The 25,229-nt window shown below is 40.5% G+C and overlaps 2 protein-coding genes across 2 annotated transcripts; one reads left to right on the forward strand and one right to left on the reverse strand.

The window, feature by feature from the left end:
- The first annotated feature begins 3,052 nt into the window (after positions 1-3,052).
- On the forward strand, positions 3,053-9,773 carry cisd3 (CDGSH iron sulfur domain 3). The gene is made up of 3 exons (XM_003222592.4): positions 3,053-3,244; positions 7,827-7,949; positions 9,069-9,773. Exons 1-3 carry the CDS (start codon positions 3,167-3,169, stop codon positions 9,252-9,254), a joined length of 387 nt encoding a protein of 128 aa, XP_003222640.1. The 5' UTR covers positions 3,053-3,166; the 3' UTR covers positions 9,255-9,773.
- Positions 9,774-15,256: 5,483 nt separating this feature from the next.
- LOC100567335 (coenzyme Q-binding protein COQ10 homolog B, mitochondrial) lies at positions 15,257-24,589 on the reverse strand. Its single transcript, XM_003222482.4, has 5 exons — positions 24,445-24,589; positions 21,864-22,046; positions 21,193-21,385; positions 16,897-16,989; positions 15,257-15,863 (listed from the first exon to the last, which is right to left on the reverse strand). Exons 1-5 carry the CDS (start codon positions 24,516-24,518, stop codon positions 15,705-15,707), a joined length of 702 nt encoding a protein of 233 aa, XP_003222530.1. The 5' UTR covers positions 24,519-24,589; the 3' UTR covers positions 15,257-15,704.
- Between the last annotated feature and the right edge of the window lie 640 nt (positions 24,590-25,229).

Raw genomic sequence — 25,229 nt, forward strand, 5'->3', positions numbered from 1 at the left:
TCTCAGTACTGGGTACATTTAGGGCACTTTGCACCATAAATAATACACAGCTGCAATCTTTTTGTTTTGTGCTTAATAGCAATCTAACCTTCCAGCTGCAAAGAAAGCAGGGCATGCATGGGGGGGGGGGGGGGGATACCAAAGCAATGCCCACATCTGCAAAATCTGCCTCACGCAAACACAAATCCGCCTCCTCCTCCTCTTGTTCATCATTCTTTTCTTCCAACAACAAAAAGACCAGTGAAAAAGGTCCTTCTTAGAATGCACAGTAGCATAAAACACATTAGGAAAAAAGAAGGCCAACCGAGAAGAACGCCAAAGACACCCTCAGTTTTCAAGATTTAAGCAGAGCTGTTGATCAGTAGGGGGCCTTGGAGATTTCTCATTCAGAAGATCGCCACAAATCAAAATTTTATGTCTGTATATGTGTATGTTTATGTATATACTAGCATACATATTCAGCATTGCCTGAGTGTTGGAAGGGCTGCTGCCCCCTTGCTTTCTTTCTCATATCTTTCCCCCTTTTCTTTCTCTTCTTTCCCTCCTTTTATTTCTTCCCCCTCCTTTCTCCTTTCTTTTCTTTCCCTTCTTTTTCTCTTTCTTTCTTTCTTTCCTTCCTTCCTTCCTTCCTCTCATACACATCACCTTTCTTTCCCAGTAACATCACAGAGGTCCACTTAACCCAGCAACAGCCTTTGTGGCACAGACAAGCAAACATACATACTTTGCCTTTTATATAGATAAAATATATTGGGGGGGGAGGGGGGGTTAGGATTTTCTGTGTTGGGAAAAACTATCCAAAATACAGCAGAAGATCCAAAATAGAAAAAAACAGGATACTTATAGTTGAGCATTCAGCTCACACCAAGCAGATTGTGAAGTGTCATGTGGCTGTAAAAAAAAAATTAAGAGTTTAGGAGGCAAAGATCCAGAGTTCAGTCTTTAAGATTACAAAAGGTTTATGTACAGGGGGGAAGGGAATTCCCTCAATCTATTCTAAACTACCTAACTATTCCTCATTGAGGACTGCAGACTTGAGCAGTGTGGGGTTGAATTCCAACATATATTACACACAACACATATACAGACATAGATGCACAGACACATACATCTGTGATTTATGGTGACTCCATGGATGAAACACCTTATATAGATAGATATCCACACACACTTTGGACTCAGTTAATCTGAACTCGACTGGAACTCTCAAGCAACCACCAAAAAATCAAAGAAATATTACTTCAAATAAAAATTAAAATAAAATAGGTTTTTAGCAGAAATGTTACATTACGCTTTTTTTTACTAGTCTTTATTTGCTTTCAATATTAAGACAATACGACATTTATAGTATTATAGTACAGCTGCTTTGAGTTTCCTTGTTGGAGAGAAAAGCAGGGAATAAATAAACACAATAATAATAATAGTTAGGCCTGCTTTTCATAATAACTCTCAAGCAACCAGAAACTACATTTATGTGGCATCTACCAATCCCCATGGGTGCTGGTTAACTGAGGTTCCTTCTACACTTCCATATATCTGATCCCAGGTTATCTGCTTTGAACTGGATTAGATGAGGCCCCTTCTACACTGCCATATACAATCCAGATTATCTGATTTGAACTGGATAATATAGCAGTGTAGACTCAAATAATCCAATTCAAAGTATATAATCTGGATTATTTGATTTGATAATCTGGATTTTATAGGCAGGGTATATTGGACTATTGGATTATGACCTGTTAGGATCACAACCTAATGGGGATTATGACCTGTTAGGATCATAGCCTATTGGAAAGCAGAGCTTCAGTTCCTTTACTTTATTGGGTAATGGAAGATCGCTAGGCGCATAAATATCATGTTTCTATTCAACACTCTCAGCAGACAAAGATTCAAATAGACTTCTTTAAAATAACGTGTTTGTTTTACTCCAACATACTCACAAAATACAGGTACATTTCTTGTCAAGTTGAGCTTTAAAACGTGTCAGTTTGTGTCTAACATATAATCTTTAACAGTCTCTTCAAAACTACATTGCTTTGTACAGCTCTCTTTAATAACAGTACTTCCAAGGAACTCAAGCCTCAACTGTCTTCTAACTCCTAACACTGGCTTCTGCACTCAGACAGGCTCAAGCCTCAACTGCCATCCTTTTAAAAAGCATTCTAAACAGTCACATGGTCTGCAGCCCCTCCCACTGCTTTAAGTACACAGAGCTAAGAAAGCTGCAAACCAAAGAAAGTATGCACTTCAGGAAATAAACCGGCACATTCTGAAACAAAACATTAAATAGAGGAGGCTTGTGAAGGTTGCTATCTCCAGTAGTGTAGAAGGGGCCTCATATAATCCAGTTCAAAGCAGATGACCTGGGATCAGATACTGGATTGTAGGGCAATGTAGAACCAGGCTCCATATACACATACCGTGTTTCCCCGAAAATAAGACAGTGTCTTATATTATTTTTTGCTCCCAAAGATGTGCTAGGTCTTATTTTTAAGGGATGTCTTATTTTTCCATGAAGAAAACATTATTGTTGAACAAAAAAATGAACATTTATTATATACTGTACAGTAGTTGTCATCACAAACCAACATAACCAAACCAGACAAACTATGACTCCTGTCAAGAATTTCTTGTTACTACTGTATAAATATAAATAATATAACATTTTAATATATTATTTCCATGTACAACTGGTATGTACATTTACCGATCCTGCAAGTTCTGGTGTCTTGTTTGGCGGGCGCCGGGCATGCTTCCAAACAAAAACTTTACTAGGTCTTACTTTTGGGGGAGGCCTTATATTTAGCAATTCAGCAAAACCTCTACTAGGTCTTATTTTCTGGGGATGTCTTATTTTCGGGGAAACAGGGTATATCTGTTTAGTCGCCTATTCGCTTGCTGCAATCCCACGCATTTCAGTGTCTTCTTAGGCAAGGAATGCTCAGCGTTGGTTCTGCCAGTTCCTGCCTCCGAAAGGGAGCCTACAGCACCGGAATGCCATTTGACATTGCCTCGGCTGGGCAGGCAGTTGTAGATTCACAAGGTCTTTTAGAGCCTCCCCTGCCCGAGAGAGCTGGTGCCTCACCCAACTACAAATCCCAGCATTCTCTATCTTGGCAGCAAACGTGACCCGGGAGAAGGGAGGAGCCTTTCTGACTTGCCAAGCATGTCGGCTGTGCTCCGGAGGAGCGGCTCTCTGCTGCCTTCCTTGGCCGGTTCCTTCGGCCGGGCGTCTGCCTTGCAGGTAAGCCCTGGGGGCTTGCAAAGAGCTCCCAAGACCCCCTTCCAGGCAAAGGAGGGTCAATCTAAGGGATCCCTGGCAGCCCCCAGGAGGCTTTGCATAGGTATTTTTCCAAGGTCAAATGCCATTAGTGCATCTGGGTTCAGAATTTATTGACTTTGCAGACCAGCCTACTCACTGAACTGGGTGGGATTTACTTCCCAGTAAACAAATGCATAGGATTGCACAGCGGATTTGCAAACACACTGCATGATGGGCAACCTTTTGCACTTGGTGTGTGAAAATTCACCAAAAAACCTAGCATGACTTGGGGTGGTGTGTCACTTTGAGAAAAAAAACATAATTTCACAATATTTATAGTTTAAATAACAAAAATATATAATTGTAATATATAAATGTATTCAATAAATCAAAAACTATTTACTACCATTATTTCCATGTACAACAATTTATGGTACCTCTTGCAATTTCCATGCTGATTTCTCTCTATTCTAGTTTCAATGTAGTAATGAATAATGAATAATATAATAATAATATAATAGTAATAATATGATAATATACTACAATAATAATAGAATAATAATAGAATATATGTATGTATGTAATGTGCATAATTCCCATGGAGTAAACAACAAAACCACTGGACCAAATTACATCAAATTTGCCCACAAAAGACATAGTCATCCAATCAATCTGCATGCAGCAGCATGTCAGCAAAAATGGCCAGGCGTGTCAGTGCTGACACGTGTGTCATAGGTTGGCTATCACTGGCATAGGGCATCTGGCATCTTATATATCCTGCTGAAGAAATCTACCATAAGGATGCTGTAGAATTAATGCAGTTTGGCACCACTTTAACTGCTCTGGCTCAATACTATTGAATCATAGCGGTTGTAGTTTGGAGAGGCACCGGAATTATTTGGCAGAGAAAGCTACAACTCCCAGGATTCTATAGCATCCAGCCATGGCCGTCAAAGTGGTGCCAAACTTTTAGAAAATTGCATTCATAACCATTTTTTGAAAAGTTTGATTTTTCGGAGAAGAGCCAAAAACGCGTTTGAGTAGAATCTACTCATATGGTATACAACCAAATGTAATATACAAGGCAATGCCTTCAGTTGGTAGACTGAACCTTTTGTCTCTGAACTGTTAGGAAAATAGAGAATATACCAATGCACAAAATAGCAGTTTCAGAAGTGTTTTTCAGTGCCCAAAATAAATATATCTAGGGTAGAGGTTTTCCCCTGATGTTAAGTCCAGTCGTGACCAACTCTGGGGGTTGGTGCTCATCTCCATTTCTAAGCTGAAGAGCCAGCATTGTCCATAGACACCCCCAAGGTCATGTGGCCGACATAACTGCATGGAGCGCCATTACCTTTCCGCCAGAGCGGTACCTATTTATCTACTCACATTTGCATGTTTTCGAACTGCTAGGTTGGCAGGAGCTCGGGCTAACAGCAGGCACTCATTCCACTCCCGGGATTTGAACCTGGCACCTTTTGTTCAGGTCCCGGGATTTGAACCTGGCACCTTTTGGTCCGCAAGTTCATCAGCTCAGCGCTTTAACGCACTGTGCCACCAGGGACCCCAAAATTGCGCCCAACGTGGGGCAATTTTGTAAATATATCTACTCTCCCATAAAACAACTAGTTTTATATTATGCACTCAAGAGACAAAAATGAAGTAGGCTTTGGTAAAATGACATATTTGGTTTATTCACAATATTTATGTGTTCAGCATAGCACAGGTACATTGCTTATCGGTCCAGTTTCAAATGTGTTTGAGGCACAGGGCATCTTTCTTACAATCAACAGCAGGCATGTGTTTGCTCTTAGCAGTCCAAAGTCTAATAAGAAATCCAAAATTGAGTCTGTGTGTGATCTGAACAGTCTCAGATCAGATTATGTGGTCTGCAGCCTCTCCCACAACCACTCCGGAAACATAGAGCAAAACAAGCTGCATGCCAGAACATACATACAAAACAGTAAGCAAACAGAATCATAGTTTAACAAATTACTAAAGGAGGCTTGAAGAAGGTTGTAATTTCCAACACAAACTGCATTCATTTAAGTATAGATGCACCCTAAGATGCCTGGATGAATGATTAACTGCATGCAGATGATATATATGTGTGTAATTGTCTATACTAGAAGTTTCAACCAGCACTCAGAAACCTTTGGCCTTCCGGATGACTTCTTTACAACTCCTGCAATCCTTTATCTTCCAGTGGAGTTAAAATCCAAACTATCTTAAGGTTTCAAAGTTCCACGACTCTTGTTTAAGCAGATTTAATAGTCAAGCTCCTTGGACAGGGAATCCTGGGAACCGAAGTTCCCACTTGCAGCAGGGGTTTACTTTGAATTGCAATACTACTTCTGTGAAGGATTGCTGCATAAGATTTACAAAGATTCCTTGGGGCCGATGTTATAGTGATATAGTGATACACAGATGGGTAGATTTAACCTATGTATCAAGGAACTGAAAGAATCAGCACGGTTTAGTAGTTTGAGCATTAAATTGTGACTCTGGAAACAAGGGTTTGAATCCTTTGTTGGGAGGTGTTAGCTGGCCCTGAATGTTTCATGTCTAGAATTCCTTTGTTTTCAGAGTGTTGTTCTTTATTTATTGTCCAGATTTTAGAGTTTTTTAAATACTGGTAGCCAGATTTTGTTCATTTTCATGGTTTCCTCCTTTCTGTTGAAATCCATGCTTGTGGATTTAAATGGCTTCTCTTTGTAGTCTGACATAGTGGTTGATAGTGTCTATTATGTCTGTGTTCTCAAACAATATACTGTGCCCAGGTTGGTTCATCAAGTGCTCTGCTATGGCTGACTTCTCTGATTGAATCAGTCTGCAGTGCCTTTCATGTTCCTTGATTCGTGTTTGGGTGCTGTGTCTGGTGGTCCCTATGTAGACTTGTCCATAGCTGCATGGTATACGGTAGACTCCTGCAGAGGTGAGAAGATCCCTCTTGTTCTTTGCAGAAGGTAGCATTTGTTGGATTTTGTTAGTGGGTCTGTAGATAGTTTGTAGGTTGTGTTTCTTCATCAGCCTTCCTGTGCGGTCAGTGATTCCCTTGATGTATGATATAATTCAAAGAATGCTATGTATATTATTTGAGAACAAAGGAATGCTGGACCACTCTAACAACCACCATGTCAGACTACACAGAGAAGCCATTGAAATCCACAATAATAATAATAATACAGTAGAGTCTCACTCTTCCAAGCCTCGCTTATCCAAGCTTCTGGATAATCCAAGCCATTTTTGTAGTCAATGTTTTCAATATATCATGATATTTTGGTGCTAAATTCATAAATACAGTAATTACAACATAACATTACTGTGGATTGAACTACTTTTTCTGTCAAATTTGTTGTATAACATGATGTTTTGGCGCTTAATTTGTAAAATCATAACCTAATTTGATGTTTAATAGGCTTTTCCTTAATCCCTCCTTATTATCCAAGTTATTCGCTTATCCAAGCTTCTGCCGGCCCGTTTAGCTTGGATAAGTGAGACTCTACTGTAATAATAATAATAATAATAATAATTATTATTATTATTATTATTATTTTATTTTTGTACCCCGCCACCATCTCCCCAGAGGGACTCGGGGCGGCTTACAGATATAAAACCAACATACAATAATATCAAATACAAAAACACACAAATAAATTTAAAAGGCATTAAAATCACAATCATTATAAAACACTTGAGAAACACAACAATAAAAACATAAAATGAGCATGTGGTAATTTCAATAGAAAGGAGGAAACCATGAAAATGAACAAAATCTGGCTACCAGTATTAAAAAAAACCCTCTAAAATCGGGACAATAAATTAAAAAAAACACTCTGAAAACAGGGGAATTCCAAACATGGGAGTTAGATAGAAAATGAGTTCTTGCATGTCAAATCCTTCTGTTTATTACTCTCATAAAAAACCCCATATTTTCTCTTACCTACATAACGTACAAGTAGATCATGTGAACCCTGGTCATTTTCTTGGGACCTTTGATTACATAAATTCTCCTGCTCCTCAGTCTTGATTGTTCTCTCTCTCTAATCTTCCTTTTATCTCCAGCCAAGTTTCACTTCTCAATTGAAAAGTGGTGAGTTAAGAATGCAGGCTTTACCTAATCTTTGCATTACATAGTTAGGATGTAGGTTTCTATGCATTAGTTAATTTCTAAGATTATAACTTACAACTGCCTACTTCGTTTGTTTGTTTGTTTATTTGGAGTCAACAAAACTCAGGAAAGCAACACAGAAACTGAGGCACACTTTGTCTTGTACTCTCCTAACTGAAGGCTAATTCCTAACAGCTTTAGGGTTCATACTTTTCCCAAGAAGAGCCAACACTGTAGGAAACACTAATTCCTAACAGATTTTACCTGAATGTTGAATTGTCAAGTTATTGTTGAGTTAGTGACCTTATTCTGTTTGGATCCGAACAATTGGATTTCAGACTAAATATGTTCCCTTTGTATCCAAATATTTTAGTCATGTAGTAGATCTGAAAATTGAGTAATAAGATTTTTGTTCATTTAATAATGTTCTTTTTACTTTCCTCCTCTATAAAGCAAAGCAGGAGCTGTTCAGGATCTTCAGCTCAACCAGTAATTTCAGCCAAGCATCCCTTTCAAGTGGAATTAAAACAAGGAAAGGGCTATGCTTGGTGTGCCTGTGGCCACAGCCAAAAGCAGGTAATCCTACTGTCTCCCTCTCAATTTTCTCTATATTCCTTTTTCTAATAGGCAACAAGCCTTTCTTTTAACAGAATTGAAAGTAGGTCCATTTCAGTGTGGCATCAATCCTCTGATTTGCTGAGCATGGGCAAGAGATGTCATACTGCAGCATATAACGCCGATGCTGCTTTGTACCAAAAAAAACAATTATTTCTTAGAAGCATAAGGTTTGAGGATGGGAATTGTGCAGGCCTCCAAATATTGGACTCCAAATCCCAGCATTCATCACTATTGGCTATTTTAGCTAGGATTACTGATACTTTCCATTTAAAAACACATGGAAGGCCACATGATTTGGAAATGATGCTTGCTGTAGAAGAAAGTAAGGAACTCAAGGTGTTCCTCTCCAGATGGTTCAGCTTAGTGAGCCACAAACTTGGTTCTCCAGATGTTTTAGAATTTAAATCCCACAATTCCTCTCCTTATAATGCTGAATAAAGCTTTTGGGAATTGAAGTCCAAAACATTTTAAAAGCTAGAGTTAGGAGTTACTGGTTTAGCAAATGGTGACTGATTGTAAAATTACAACCCAAATATCTGGAGGGCAAAATGTTACCTCTTACAAAACTCTTAACAAAAACAAAATCCCAAAGGTGTAACAGAATTTTACTAATTCAGGTTCCACAGGGACCTGCTTGCTCTGCTTCTCTGCCAAATCTAAACCAAAACAGTAAAGCTCAGGAAAGTTACGGTTTTTGAAATGAAGCTCTCAAAATTGCCCAGTACTGGTCATTCTGGATTCTGGTAACTGTTACTTATCCAAAGGTCCATTTCATTGTTGTATCAGTTGTTGAACTACAGCTCCCAGAATTGTCCAGCACTGTCCATTGTGGGTTCTGGGAACTGTAGTCCAAAGGTCCACTTCAGTGTTGCATCAATCCCCTTAATTTCTGAGCATGAGCAAGACGTGATGTTTCAGCATGTGAAGCTGATGCAAGGTTGTGCCAAAAAGAGCACTATTTCCCAATTTTTCAAAACTTTTACATGAAATCTGTTGGCAGTGCTGGGAGGGTGGAGGCTGCCATGATCTCTCTGTTGGTTTCAAGGAAACTGTATGGTTCTGTTTTGCATTTGACAGCCCTTCTGTGATGGATCCCATAAAAGGAATGCCCCGAAAATTTCTCCCCTGAGATTCAAAGCCGAGGAGACAAAAGAAGCCTGGCTCTGTGGCTGCAAGTGCACTAAGAACCCGCCGTACTGTGATGGTACTCACAAGGAAGGTTTTGTGCAAAATGCAGAGCTTCATTCCCAACCTCAGAAGTGACGAGAAGCAGTCAAAATCGTTTGAGGAAATGTAAGCAATGCAGAAGGAGACCAGCCTTGAGTGCCAGGCCCTGGTGCACTCTCTTGCACAAGTGCTCTCCTTGCACGGTTCCTGTTCATTTCAATGCAGTTTGTGGAGGAGCATCTCCCAGCTTACTATACCATTGGTTGCCTTGGTGGAGACCATTAAGCCTCAATGACATAGGCCAATATTGGCCGTCACTACATGGAGCAGAGAATAAATTACATTTTGTTGTTTGTCTAGGAGGTATGAGCCAGTCTGATTTCCTTTCAACACTTTTAATATGGCTGTATTGTTGAAGTCACTTTTGGAGAACAAGGATGAAATACACCTCTTCCTCCCATTTAGAATTCAAAGTTAGAGTGTTCGTTTTTAAAATTGATTAATTGGTGTTGGCTGCTAGAATGGAAATCATTATGTGTAGGCATTGGGAAAACATGCACTGAATTGATGTAAAACTTGTTCATTTGTTAATTAAATAGTAATTTTTGAAGAAAACCATGGGATTTACTCATCCTTCACACACTGTGGATTGTTTGTTTGGTAAGGACTGATGTGTTCATTCCAATTAGTACTTCTTGGCCATACTCTTTAAGACTGATATTCCATGAAATCTGAAGATGATCTAGACAGATATCCCCAGGAATAACCCTGCTAATCTGTTGTAAGAAAAACAACAGAAAACAAAGTCTTGTGACACCTTAAAGACCATAGGTTTTATTTGGCGCACACATTTTATAGAAATACATTTTAATATGTGCATTTATAGAATTTTTACAATGTTTACATTTTTTAATTATGCTGTAACCCGCCTGGAGCCACGAGGAGAGGTGGGTAAGAGATAAAATTATTATTGTTGTTGTGGTTGTTGTTTCCACTCCACTTTACTGGAGGGAGCTACATCTGAAAATGTGGCCTGGAGTCTAAAGATTTGTGCCAAATAAAACCTGTTAGTTTTTAGGGTGCCACAAAGCTTTTTGTAGTAGGCTATTATCTGTCTTAACAAAATCTTGCTCCAAGATCTTCCACTCTGGAGTGTTGATATCTGAGTCGCTGAACTGCTAACCTGAAGACGTGAAGGTCGGTGGTTCAAATCCATGAGACAGGGTGAGCTCCAGTCTGTCAGCCCCACCTTCCCATGTGGGGACATGGGAGATGCCTTCCACAGGCATCTCCTGGGCAATGTCCTTGCAAACAGCCAATTCTCTCACACCAGAGGCGACTTACAGTATATTCTCAATTTGATTCTGACACAAAAATAACCCTGGTGCTGAGAATCTAAGGCCCCTTCTACACTGCCTTTTATTCCAGGATCTGCTCCCAAATTATCTCTTTTGCCCAGATTAACTAGCAGTGGAGACTCATATAATCCAGTTCAAAGCAGATAATCTGGAATCCTGGCATACAGGGCAGTGTAGAAGGGTCCTAGGATAGGATCCAGAATTATTTTAGTTTATTTTCCAGGCAGCTGATGAAACATTGGCCAAAATCTTGCATCGAGAGACATTGTTGTGGAGACATAATTACATTTCCCTGTGCAAAATTCCTTTTTAAGATGGACAGCTGTCTCCCAACAAGGCAATTTCTGAATTGCCAGAGAGTTGGGGGGGGGAGCCATGGGGTGTCTGGGCATGCTACTACTACAGGCAGCTGCAACGAACCCTTTGTGCAACAACCATAAAAGTGAATTGCGGTGTCATAAATCTGACTTTTAACATAAAAATTGCTGAATGGAAAGGCTGCCTATGTCTGCCCAGGCTGAAAGGGGTAATCTTGAGTTGAGTAAAGCCATTGGATGAATACAATTTGCCTATGGGCTGACTCCACATTCAAAAATCGATTAAGAGCCTCATCACACTGGAGCTTGGATCCACTTTAAACAGCTCAGCTAGGCAGGTTCTGGGCCTCACCAAACTACAAACTCCAGAATTCTGTAGGAGGCAGAAACTGGATTTAAAGTGCATCCATCCTCTGATGTGATGAAGCAGTAAGTGGATCTACTCAAAGTGAAACTAACCATCAGAATTTAGAATGTAATCTGCTGGTGCTGATGAGGATCCCAAAACTAATGATGATCTTGAGGGACTTATCAGGGTTACTTGGGATTTACTAGGTGACAACACTTTGTTCATTTGAAGTAAAGTGAGTCCCAAAACATATACTGCTCAATAGTTAGGATCTTTGAATAGAAATAAATGCTATCTGGCTTTGCACAGGGGTAGAAGACTCCATGTGATGGTCTGCCCAGAGTCTCATCAATCTAAAATGGGTTCTCATTTTGGGCCTCCAGATGGCTTGGACTCAACTGCCAAAAATTCCAGCCAATATGGCAAAGGAATTCTGGAAACTGCAGTCCCAAACATTGTGAGGACCAAAAGTTGAGAACCACTAATCTAGATGTCTTTCTACTTTTGGATGGAGAGACAAATCGAAATGGACATTAAGTAATTGGAATGGTTATATGTATGATCAAGTGTTGTTAGACGTTACAGGAATTATGACTAAGCAAGTAACAAGAACGAACAAACAAAAGGACATTAAAAATAAATTGAAGGACTCCTTCAACTGGGTGAAAAATGGAGGAGCCAACGATTGCATCAAAGAAAAAATACTAAGACTTTATCTGTGGCTGGACCTGCAAGATTAGTAGAAATATACTGTGGTTGAGGAGGGAGGTTAAGGGAGAGAGGGAAAAATAGGATGATTTGGAGGACAAATGTTAAAGAAAGGGAAGTACAGTAGAGCCTCACTTATCCAACATTCTGGATTATCCAACGCATTTTTGTAGTCAATGTTTTCAATATATCATGATATTTTGGTGCTAAATTCATAAATACAGTAATTATTATGTAGCATTACTGCATATTGAATTACTTTTTCTGTCAAATTTGTTGTATAACATGATGTTTTGGTGCTTAATTTGTAAAATGATAACTTAATTTGGTGTTTAATAGGCTTCTCCTTAATCTCTCCTTGTTATCCAACATATTTGCTTATCCAACGTTCTGCCGGCCCGTTTATGTTGGATAAGTGAGACTCTACTGTACTACTGTTATGATGAATACAATAAAAACATTTTTTTTAAAAAAATATCTAGATGTCTTTCTACTTTTCTTACAGGATTAAGTTTCATCAGATGGTCCTGTGTAGGCCCAGGCCCCTTCCACACTGCCCCTATATCCCAGGGTCTGATCCCAGATCCTCTGATGATCCCAGATTCTCTGCCAGTGGAGGTAATCCGGCTTAAAGCAGATAAACTTGGAACAGATTCTGGGATATAGGGTAATGTAGAAGGGACCTCAGTTATCCACCTGGAACAAGATGCCTTGATCCTCTTTTCTGTTTCATTGTATTTCAACTAATGAAAGGGAGATGCAATGCAACACTTTTCAAGTTGTAGCTCCCTCCATTTTGTTCTATTTCTGTGTAATTTTGTGACTCCTCTGCTTCTAGAGTGGTGAAATTTGAATTAATAATCAATAGTCCTGAACTTAGAAAGAGAGAGTGAATTATAAGGTCAGTTGGCGTTTTTCCCCATAACACTCTTGCTGTCCAAAGGCAAAGGTCTTCTCTTGGACTTGTGACGTCTCAGCTGTTCAGAACAATCACTTCCTGGTATCATCTGTGGCCACTGTTTCCCATCGTTGTCAGCAATTCTTACCTTATGTAATCAGTACATCCCTGTTCCAGCCAGATCAGTACAAAGGCCCCACTGACAAGGCAGAGGTCACTAGAGAAAAAGTCAACTTTCATCACAACCTAAGTAGGTATTGGACTAGTTTATGACAACTTTTCCTGGAGCAGTAATTGCTTTGTACTTTATGTCAAATACTGCTCCAGCTGGTGTACATAGATGTCCTGGTGCAGAGTGATAGTCAGTGGTGAGGAATTGTGGGAGTTGCAGTCAAAGAATAACTGTAGGACTACAGTTACTCATTTTTTTCTTAACATCTGAACTCTGAAATTAAGACTCTGAGGAACCTGATTGAACTTTCTCCTGCTTGGCGGCTGAATGGGCGTTCTACTGAGAGGCAAAATAAAGCATCCGGGGAAAGATTCTCATGACTAAATGACACAAGAAAACCGCTCATCTACTAAGCATTCCTAATGACATTCCCAACATTCAAAAGTTTTAAAGAGCTATTTTCTGTCTGATACTGCAGGGAAAGAACATCACAGTAGCCTGCATGTCTCAACAATGGATAGCTACACACCCTGAGGGCTTAATGTTATCTAACAGCTGGGGCTTTACCCCAGAAGCTCATTAAACCAAGTTTCTGATTCTTGCAGGGTGAGATCATAGGTGAAAAGCGTGGGGGAGAGACACCAAAATCTCACAGAATGTATAGAGAGAAGCCTTTGGCATTTTGGAAGAATGAGCACAGAAGAATGTTCTGCTCTAGTCTGCGGAGGATCCCCCTTCTCCAAAATGAAATGAGATTTGCTGGCCTGCAGAGGCAAGTTATCACAATAGAGACAGACATCAACTTCCCTGTACAAGGAGGAAAACTACCCACCCAATTGACCCTGTAGTATGAAAGGGACCTTTAGAGCAACATGTTAGGAAACCCACACAGCTCTGGTCTCAAAATATATAAATAGCTAGAAAAGATCAGCAAAAAATGTTCAGATATTGTTTCTGCTACCATTTGTCAAGAGGGGTTATTCAATTTGTCTGTGAGAGCTGACCCTAGTTTTTCTTAAATCTTAACTTAAATCCCATTGTTATCCCAACTAGAGTGAACCCATTGAATAAGTGAAAATTATTGAGCCTTTGGTGGTGCAGCAGATTAAACCATTGAGCTGCTGAACTTGCTGACTGAAAGGTCGGCGATTCAAATCCGGGGAGTGGGGTAAGCTCCTGCTGTTAGCCCCAGCTTCTGCCAACCTAGTACTGTAGTTTGAAAGTATGCAAATGTGAGTAGATCAATAGGTACCACTTCGGTGGGACGGTAACAGTGCTCCATGCAGTCATGCTGGCCACATGAGCTTGGAGGCATCTACAGACAATGCCAGCTCTTCGGCTTAGAAATTGAGATGTCCCAGAGTTGGACATGACTAGACTTAATGTTGGGGAAAAACCTTTACCTTTACTATTGTTCACTCATCATTCAACAGGTATGAAATGGGTTAATTCTAGTTGGGATGAAACAATAGGATCCAGACTGTTATATCCCTTCTCTGTCTCAACATACTCTCTGATCCATAGCAAATAAGGGTTCCAGCCAGGCTGGATTTCTCCAGTGTGTTGGATGTCCTAAGCATTTTTTTCTTGGTATTCTTCCCAACAGTCTATACTATAACACTCTTGGTCAGTGTGCGTGCATACAGGATTACCAGAGAACAAGGAAGGAGAAAGAAAACAGGAAAAGTCCAACATTTTTTCCCCCTGTGATCAGAATCTTTGTACAATGATTCGTTTCCTGGTCAGCCAGACTTTTTTTGACATGTTCTTGCATTGTGCCGAGACAGGAAGGAAAGACTGATGCCTCTCCTCTGGCAGCTCCACAAACTACCTCTGAACAGGGTTGCTTTTCCAGGGATTACTGGAATTTATTCTCAAAAGTTGGTTGCTTCAAAGACAGAAGGCAGAATATTTCCCAGAAATACATGAGGTTATCATAAGTGGACTGGTGACTTGAAGGCATACACACCACTCCAAAAGGAATAGAGACAACTCCCCAGAATAAGAGAACATGCAACGTAACTTAAGAGGAGAATGGAGGCTGTAAACCAAGCAAACTATCTTGATTTTGTGTGTATCTTCAAGTTGCTTCTCAATGTATGCTGACCCCATGAATATTATAGTTTTCTTAGCATGGAATACCAATTTCTTCCTTTGAAATATAATGCTGGTCCCTGGCATGTCAGGGGGCAACATCACCAAACTTAAGAAATTCTAGTTTAGCTTTTCTCCGCTAAAGTTATTTTCGAGCACTCTTTAGTGGTTTAGTATAAGAAATCTTTAGAGAAAAAGCCAGTAAGAATAAATATAACCTTTATTGATACTTAAAATAAATCTGCAAATGGAAAAATATTTTATTCCTATGAGAAAAAAATAAAGCTTTTAAAAACTTCCTTAAGTGTGCTGGTTTCAGTCCGTCCCAGTGATCTTCTTTATAACAAAGACCAGTTGAATTAAATATCCAATAAATTACTTCTGACAATATTTTCAGTAAAATAACTTAATCAGAGAAATAATTTACTTGGATGGTTCTATACGTTAAATAGATATAAATAAAGTGATGTCCTTTAAAGATTTGCTAATGGAGCAGGGGTATCTGGGAAGAAATCTAGACTTCAAATAGTCAGGAGGAACATTTCTCTCAATAGGGAGGTGGGTTAGATGGTCCATGTGGTCTCATCCAACGCTATGGTTCTTTAGGCCAAAATTGATTCCGCAGTGTCACATTCAAATTGGTGTCATTGTCACGTGCAGCGAACGGCCTTGCGTGGTTGGGCGATGACCTGTGATCCATATAGCTTTTCAGCTCTCTTCTCAAAGGCGGATACCATCTGCTTGACTACCTCATTGAAGAAGAGGTTGGCCAGCTGAGAGTGGAGAACTGACTTGAATTCAAAGGAGACCTGGAGGAGGGAAATAAGATGAATGGAATTAATGTAATGACACACAGTGTATGTGCATGTGTGTATATGTAGGGGGGCATGCTTCTCAAAGTATGTGCTAATAGAAACCATTTCATTGGACATTATCTTCAACAGACCTAGCTCACCTGATAAGCAGAGTAAGGCATTGGCCACAGAAGGCAGATTTAAGTATATCAAAATAGCAGTGTATTAGTAATATAATTTATTTTCCCCTTACTTATACTATCTGGTAGAGAAGTAGGTGCTTATGAAATAGTCTCTTTCCAGTGTTGAAATAATATGTCTAGCTTTGGGTTCAGTGCACCCTAACCTGGGTAGATGTACGTTGATATTTGGTAATCTGACTGAAGGTCATCTACAGCAAGACTTATTGGAGTTTGACACCAGTTTAACTCCATGGTGATGGAATCTTGGGATTTGTAGTTTGGTGTGGCACCAGAATTCTTTGACAGAGAAAGTCAAAGGCCTTGTAAAACTACAGCTGGTGAAAATGGTGCATGTCCTGCTGTAATCTCAGCGCCATCTCTCAATGATATCTATTTGGGAAACTTTGTTTTAAAAAAAGTAATTTTTTCCTTGCAGTTGTACTGTCTTTAAAAAATACACACTTGAAATAAAACATGTGGCAAATCATAAATTCACGGACTAAAGACATACCACAATTTTACAAAAAGAAAAGAAAATTGGTGGCTATTGGTTCCTGGATACAGATTCCAATTTTGTGAAAAAGCAGGTTTTGCCACTTATAGGCAGGTTTCTAGGCCTTGTAGTTGTGACATACACTTCTAAAAATCTTTAAAAGGCAACCAGTGATAGGCAATTAATACTTTCAAAGTGTAATCTGAGATTATCTGATCCGTCAGTGACACGTTTACAAAGCCACTGTAAAAACCTCAAATTACATCACATTGCAATGAAACTGGACTTTGAGAACTGGCAACCCTTATCACCCATTCTATTGGCTTTGGGAGGCACACCCCCAACCAGCAGCTGGCACACAAAGGGTACTTACGTAAAACTTAAGCATACAAGAGTCCGCTTTTCCTGGCTTGAACTGCCATAGCGTCTCCAAATGCTGAAATAATTGCCCGTCCTTACTCACAGCCTGAAAGGTAGACCAAGCAACATTAGGTTAGTGCCCACTGTTATGAAATCAGATCAAACAGAAAAAAGCACCAATTGCACTTTGAGTAACTGTCTGCTTATGTAAGAACTTAGGCAACGTTTCATTCTCCCCGACAGCAGAGACTCTTGTGTTACATATGCAGATAATAAGACTCCTATGAAGGGAGAGCAGAGCTCTGCTAGGTTCCCTTTATGTCACCAAAACGAATGAGACAATAAGAGGGAAAAGTAGTGCATAAATGGTACGTGCACTAATTTAAATTCAAAAATAATTTACAATACATTTCCCCGTTGTAGTAAACATCTCATCATTTTCGTGCCCAGGCACAAAAGGTTGCCAGGACTGGAGCATCCTTGGCCCTGAGATTGGAGGATCAAAATCTGACTCATGTTCTGGTGATATCATAGACATCCAAAGAAAGAAACCTTTCTGAGCAAGTTCTGAACAGAAAACAGGCAGCAGTGGCTGCCAGGAGCCCTATGTACGTAGAGGATCATGCTTACGTCCAAAAACTTGTGTCCTTCACCCAAAGAACTGGAGAACAGGGCCAAGCCTTGAGATCTGGGAAAACTACCAGGGACTAACTGTTGGCCAATGTCAAAATTTCCGTTGGAGTGTAGACATTGGGGGAGGCAAAATGAAGCCATTGCCTCATCCCAGTAACCATTCTGTCTCATCAAAGGAACTTTTCCTTCAGTCCCTAGAATTCTAGAATTGCAGTCACTGAAGCCTTCAATTAAATTCAATTAAATTCAGTTTAGGCATTCAAAGAAAAGGTGCAAGGGATATTGCCTAGAGAATTCAAACACAGCACATAGCAGATTTGTGAGTGTGAATTATTTTCACTGTTTCAGTGCTTGCAGTGCTAGAAATCTGTGCCCGCAATATATCGCACAACCATAATTTATTCCTGTGCCTCCACTTATTTTGACATGCCGGTGTGTCAGCAGTGGTTACTGGTTTTGCTGTACGCTGTTATTATGTTATATATTTTTGTGCATTAATTTCATTGTATTTTGTTGTTGTTGTCATTGTATTTTATTGTATATTAATGGGTTTGGCCCCCATATAAGCTGCCCTGAGTGCCCTCGGGGAGATGGGGCAGGATATAAGAAGTTTATTATTATTATTTATTAGATCCAGGGGATGAACGAAAAATTCATTTGGGGAGGAATTTTTATTTGGCTGGAGCGGGGAACAATGCAGTCATTTAACTTTTATGAGCTGCTTTGATCTCCAGATTGGCAAAAGATGGAGGGGGAGGGATGAAAATTCCCTATAGTCACACCTCTGCCTTCTGCTCTTCCACACACACACATTCACACAGATACAGTTTTAGATGGCACTCCTCTCTATCACTTCCTACATTTGGCTTTGGCCCAGCAACCTGAAAGTAGCAGAGATGGGTGGGAATGGACTGTAAAACTTCTGCTTGATGGGAAGTTGCCAGTCAATAGTTTCAACACAGAGGCCTCTGTCACACTGAAGTGTGCAAAGAGGTGGTTATCACACTCTGTGACAACAGTATTATATGACACAGAAACAAATTAGGTACTGATGAAGTCACACTTTGAAATTTCACACGGCCATTGACAAAGCTCATAGTAACATTGTCGTAGTTTCTGAAAAAAACATGGTGAAATAATTTCTTCCGGGATGTTAAGGCTTTGCATGTGAAGGAATGCAAATGTAAGATTGGGGAAGTGAGTCAAGAAACTGCTGCATGATTAGCTGAAACTAGATCCAAACCGGTTTAACAGATCTCAAATAAGTAGTTGGGGTGAGGCAATGAGTTATTCTGGGTCAAAAGTTACTAACAGATGTTCAGTGTAGTCACTAAAACCCATAAAAGCCAGAGTTCTCTAGGAAACAGGGCGGTCAATTTCAGATTGGCAAGTTGGGCTCCAAGCTCAGCCTTCCCAAAACTTGGTCTCTTCTATTATATCTGAGACTTTAGTGCTGTTGTGTGCTTTCAAGTGCTATGACAAATGCTTACCCTAACAGAATTTTCTCGGCAAAATTTCTTCAGTACACATTTTTTGTTGTCTTTGTCTAAGGCTGAAAAATTATAACTCACCCAGGTTGACTCAGTGGATTTCAGTGGCTGTCTACAGTTTATACCAGGGATGCTCAAAGTCCTAACTCAATATTCAAACCACTACACTACTTCTTTTGTTGTGTGCCTTGAATCATTTCGAACCTATGACAATACTAAGACAAATCTATCATGGGGTTTTGTTGGCAAGTTTTGTTTAGAAGGTGTTTACTTTTTTCTCTGTGGCTGAGAGAATGTGACTTGCCTAAGGTCAAGGACTGAGCAGAGATTTGAACTATAGCCTCCAGCATCATACCCTCTAAGCAAAGATGATGGAAGATGTCATTAAAAATCACCATAAACCCAAGCAGGCAAGGTCACTCTTAGCTCAAAAAAGGGAGATTTGGGGTGTTTTTTTTTCCTAATCCAGTGGTTCCCAACCTTTTTTTGACCAGGGACCACTCTCCAACATTAGAACCAAAAGAGTTACTAATCCGTTTTTGGTCAACTTTAGATTCGGTTTGGTTATTTGGGTGCTGATTCAGAAAATTGCATTGGATAGACCACATCAGCTCCGGTTTCTGATACAGAACATATATCATCCAGTAGTCGCCATCTGCTCGCCCACAGAAAACTATATTTAATAATCTAGAGTTTATGTGGTCTATCCAATGTAATTTGCTGAATCAGCACCCCAAATAAACCCAGGAACAGGCCTAAAAATGAAGACACCAAGAAAAAAATTAGTTGGGCTGTGTTATTATTTGTAGTAGTAACGGTGAGGCCATGGACAATATTTTAGTTCTTGCAGACCACTGGTGGTCCACAGACCAAAGGTTGGGAACCACTGTTCTAATCATTGTTTTTTTTACAACCCTTCAATTCCATTTATATGTGTGTGTGTGTGCTCAGAGTTGGAAAACAACACCGATTGATTAGCAAAGACAATGACATCAGAATCCTGTTGTTTAGTCTGAATTAGACCCATTGAACTAACAGACAAACAATAAGTCAGTAAGAAAATCCAGTCCATGTAATGGCTCTATATATGTCAGGAGTAGCAATGGGATTTAGGTCATCATTTGCCTCACAAGTTTTGTTTTACTTGCAGTATTTACCATAGTGGAAGGGCATGAAGTTGAATTTTCCCATTAAAAATCTACTATAATGTGCCCATGGTATAATAATGCAAAGTATTTTGAGATGGTCTGGCCTTGAATTGGCAATTAAAAGCGATTAGCTTTAGAAAAGACCTGCTTCTAATGAAGAAATTGATCTGTAGGTATGAACCAAATCAGCTACCTGCATTTTTTGATTCTCCTTTGTGCTTATTGTGATAAGCATCTGCGTTTCATATTTCATCACTGTGTCACTGATACTTTGAGTCATATCTCTAGGCAGGGTTACGAATGCCAAGCTCTCTGCCAAGTTTACAAGTGATAAGTTTCCATGAGAGAAGCCAAAATCACCTCTGCCCTTTCCTTGCCTAAGAAACCCCTGTGAAATTCATAGGGTTGCCATAAGACAACAGGGACTTGAAGGCACACACATATAATGCTAGGTATAAGGCTCTTATGGGAAGCTTTATCCTTAGGTGATAACATATATGGCATCTGGGTTGCTGTGAGTTTTCCAGGCTGTATGGCCATGTTCCAGACTCATTCTCTCCTGATGTTTCAACCACATCTATGGCAGGCATCCTCAGAGGTTGTGAGGTCTGTTGGAAACTAGGCAAGCAGGGTTTCTGTATCTGTGGAAGACAAGAATTCTTGTCTGATTAAGGCAAGTGTGAATGTTGCAAAATGTGAGCGAAATGTCAGGAGCGAATGCTTCTGGAAGATGGCCATACAGCCCAGAACACTCACAACAGCCCAGTGATTCCAGCCAATAAACCCTTCGACAACATATATGGTTTCACTTGAAAATGATGCAAGGATCTACATTTTAGGCCTTTTCTGCTTGTTGGACCCTAGATCTGTGCCTCAAAGTCCTGCCCCGATGACACCTCTGACTGAGAAAATGGAATCTGAGGACAGAACCTCCAGGGAACATGCATATCTTCTGGAAAGACCAAATAGGACCTTGTAGACCACAACAATGCAGAAAATATCCCCCAAATATTGCTCCGATCTGACAATGCTCCTTACCCGTATCTGATAATTCGGCACTGCGGAAATTTCAGACACATAGCGCTCTACAATTGGGGGGAATCCCACTTCCAGTTCTGCCTCTGAGAATTCATTACGTTGGGAAACAACGCGGGAGGAGGTACACCAAGGTACAAAGCGCTGATAGCTGCCTACATCGGCCACAATGTCATACATCTGGTCAACGGAGTACCTGAGAGAGACAGAGAAGTAAGGGACAGGATGAGTCAGAATGAATGAACAGTCTGGATGTGAAGGAAGAAATAGGAAAGGACAAAGATTTTCACAGATATGGTTTTTATGCACTTTCACACTCCTCCAAATATTTACGGCAATTGTTCATTTTGAGCTATAGATCACTATGAAGATCGTTTCGACACCTGGAATGCACATCATAATCAATAGAAACATATTCAGAGTACAGCAAGCTAGGGCCAAATTCTGAGATGATAACCTTATCTGACTTCATGTTGACCCCATAGGGAGAGAAAAGGGCAAGAAGAAAGATTTAACTCCCTTCATGTGGAAAACATGCTAAGGAGTAGAGTTTGAGTTAAACTTTTTCCTTGATATCCTCAATTTGGACATTCATCCTGTCATCTGGACTCCAGCCCCTTACACAAAATATAGACATTATGAAACTAGAGCAGGTTATAAAGTGGCAAACTTACGGAAGCTGACGGACTTCTGCATACTCTATTCGCTTGGCACCAAGTAGTGGGGCTGCCAGGCTCAGAAAAGGACGGGTTTGCTGCCTTGAGGCTGATGCAGAGACCAGGAAAGGGCAGGCGTTTGGACTCGGAGGGGTAAGTTTCCTGTTGCAGCTTAAGTGCCGGCAATGTGGCAAACCCAGTCTGTGGGAAAATCAGGAAGGAAACACAAATTGTTAGAAAAGCAATGGATAAACCCTCATTTACATACAATATAAAGTCTTGTGGCATCTTAGACAAGTGTAAACACACACCTACAAGTGTAAGAATCACACCTACATTAGGTAAAGTTTTCCCCCTGATATTAAGTCTAGCCGTGTCCAATTCTGGGGGTTGGTGCTCATCTTCAAGCCTAAGAGCCGGCGTTGTCTGTAGACATCTCCAAGGTCATGTGGACAGCCTGACTGCATGGAGCGCTGTTACCTTCCCACCAGAGCAATACCTAGTGATCTACTCACATTTGCATATTTTCGAACTGCTAGGTTGGCAGAAGCTGGGGCTAACAGCGGGAGCTCATCCCACATCCTGTATTCAAACCACCAACCTTTTGGTCAACAAGTTCAGCAACTCGGCTGTTTAACCTGCTGCGTCACCGGGGGCTCCACAACTACATTAGGTATACAAAATGTTTCAACATTATATATTGTGCATTTCTGCATGAGTGGATAGGAAATTGTGGACAATTTTGGAGTATTTTAGAATTTGGAATTCCAGATCAGGGATGCTCAGCCTGTATCACAAAGAGACCTTGCAACATCTTTGAGCCTAAGGAAGAGAAAAAAGTTGGTGGCATGAGCTGCATCAGAACTTTATCAGTTTGAATCCAGCCTATCAAAATTGATGACTCCAACTTCCATCTCTCAATTGGTTTCAAAGCTGCTACAAGATTTGTTTGCATACAGATCTAGGCTAACATAGTACTTACTTGAATTGGTAGTTATTTAACTTTGAATTAGTACTAGAAAGTTAAATATGGTGTCTGACCTCAAAAAAAATCTTGCTGACTCCAAATGGAAATTTTTAGGCTTAGCTTAGGAATAAATCCCTTCAAATCCTTTGTTTTGAGCAGAACTGGCAAGAAAGTCACAGTTAACTTTTCTTGGTGATTAAAAAAAAAATCAGTGAAAGAAAATAAATGGTTGTAATTGTATTACAGTCCCCAAGTTGCAGACAAGATAGGTTCTGTAGGTTTGTTCTTCAGTTGAATTTCCCATAATTCAGAACAGGTACATTTTTAAGTGTAACTCTCTCTCTCTCTCTCTCTCTCTCTCTCTCTCTATATATATATATATATATATATATACACACACACACACACACACACACACACAGAGTATATATAGAGGGAGCCTCTGATGGTGCAGCAGATTAAAGAACTGAGCTGCTGAACTTGCTGACTGAAAGGTCAGTGGTTCGAATCCGGGGAGCAGGTGAGCTCCCACTGTTAGCCCCAGCTTCTGCCGACCTAGTAGTTCGAAAACATGCAAATGTGAGTAGATCAGTAGGTACTGCTCTCTTGGGAAGGTAATGGCACTCCATGCAGTCATGCCGGCCACATGACCTTGAAGGTGTCTATGGAAAATACCAGCTGAGAAATGGAGATGAGCATCAACCCTCAGACTCCGATAGGACTAGACTTAATGTCAGGGGAAAACCTTTACATATATACATATATATATATATATATATATATATATATATATATATATATATAGTCTGTCTATCTATCTATCTATCTATCTATCATCTATCATCTATCTATCTATCGTTTTGAATGGTTTAGAGAAGGGTCAACAACTTAGTGGTATTTGTTTTGTTGTCTGTGCCCTTGCTCATAAAATGTCACTTTACTTTCTTTCCTTTTGAGAATTGGATTTTGAAAAAAAAATTGACTTGGATTGGTGAGAAAGCTTCATCTGAGACACCTTTCCACCATGATAACTCTTGCAGGAGTGTATTTCCTCACTTCAGGTTGTCTCACCCCTGTTCTTAACTTTGAACCCTTTCTAAATTGGATGTTTGTAATCAGGGACTGTCTTTATTCGTTTTCAGTCCCTATTAAAGGAATAGGGCTGGTTGTGTGCCTCCAAGACACTTCTGACTTATGGCGACCCTAAAATGATTTTTCTTTTTTGGTGGGGGACAGGTTTGTTCCTGCTATCCTCTGCAACTGAGGCCCCTTCTATTCTACCCTATATCCCAGGATCTGATCCCAGACATTGACAAGCCAGGAACAGAGTAATCTGGAATCAGATACTGGGATATAGGGCAGTGTAGAAGGGACCTGAAGGAGTGTGACTTGCTTATGATCCATCCAGTAGGTTTTTGTGACTTGGGCGGAAATTCTCCCGATGTCCTTAGTCCAAAACTCAAAGCACTACACCACTTTGACTCTATGGAGAAGGAAGGGGAACATCGGGGAAAGGATTGTGCCCTTCTGAAAGGCCAGGAAGCGGGGCTCCTCTCCGGTGGAAACCCGGCCCTATGATCCACGCAGCCTCCCACCCACCCGAAAAGGCTCTCATGCCGACGCTTCTCTTACCGGCTTCCTTTGGAGCGGCGCGCCAGGTTGGAGCCAAAGCAGATCGCAAGGGAAGCGGTCCCTCTTCCTGCCATCGTTCAACTTCTTTGTGTTCGGCCCAAGTTAGAACTGTCTGATCCCGGCTCCTGCGGGCTTCAACTATCCGGGAGCCCTGCCCCTTCCCCGCCCAAGAGGGGGGTGTGTGCCTCCGTCAGAGCTTCCACGCCTTCTTCTGGACGAGGCAACCAGTCCCTTCCCGGATAGGCAGGACAGTCAAGGATACAACTTCCACTCCAGCAGGTCTGTAGCCAGGGGTTGATTTTTCCCTCCCTGAGATGCCTTTTCAGGTCAGTGTCTCCTGACAAAGGATTCTAGTTTCCACAACTGGCAAAAGTTTCTTTGTGTTTACCATGTAGCTGTGGACAAGTCTACATAGGGACCACCAAAGGCAGCGCCCAAACACGAGTCAAAGAACATGAAAGGCACTGCAGACTCACTCAACCAGAGAAATCAGCCATAGCAGAGCACTTGATGAACCAGCCTGGACACAGTATATTATTTGAGAACACAGAAATGCTTGACCACTCCAACAACTATCATGTCACACTACACAGAGAAGCCATTGAAATCCACAAGCATGTGGACAACTTCAACAGAAAGGAGGAAACCATGAAAATGAACAAAATCTGGCTACCAGTATTAAAAAACTCAAAAATCAGAACAGTAAATAAGAAGCAACACTCTGAGGGCAGAGAAGCCCCAAGGACGGATAATGACTCTGAACAAAGGATGCCCCCCAGGCAAGA

This window comes from Anolis carolinensis, chromosome 6 (genome assembly GCF_035594765.1).
Source record: "Anolis carolinensis isolate JA03-04 chromosome 6, rAnoCar3.1.pri, whole genome shotgun sequence".
In the NCBI taxonomy this organism is placed as follows: domain Eukaryota; kingdom Metazoa; phylum Chordata; class Lepidosauria; order Squamata; family Dactyloidae; genus Anolis; species Anolis carolinensis.

Coding starts and splice junctions, on each gene's coding strand:
- cisd3 (XM_003222592.4), top strand. CDS start 3,167: ATGTCGGCTGTGCTCCGGAGGAGCGGCTCTCTGCTGCCTTCCTTGGCC. Junction 3,245..7,826: donor GCCGGGCGTCTGCCTTGCAG/GTAAGCCCTGGG, acceptor TCCTCTATAAAG/CAAAGCAGGAGCTGTTCAGG. Junction 7,950..9,068: donor GTGGCCACAGCCAAAAGCAG/GTAATCCTACTG, acceptor TGCATTTGACAG/CCCTTCTGTGATGGATCCCA.
- LOC100567335 (XM_003222482.4), bottom strand. CDS start 24,518: ATGGCAGGAAGAGGGACCGCTTCCCTTGCGATCTGCTTTGGCTCCAAC. Junction 16,990..21,192: donor TGCCGAATTATCAGATACGG/GTAAGGAGCATT, acceptor TCTACCTTTCAG/GCTGTGAGTAAGGACGGGCA. Junction 15,864..16,896: donor CTTGTATGCTTAAGTTTTAC/GTAAGTACCCTT, acceptor TCCCTCCTCCAG/GTCTCCTTTGAATTCAAGTC.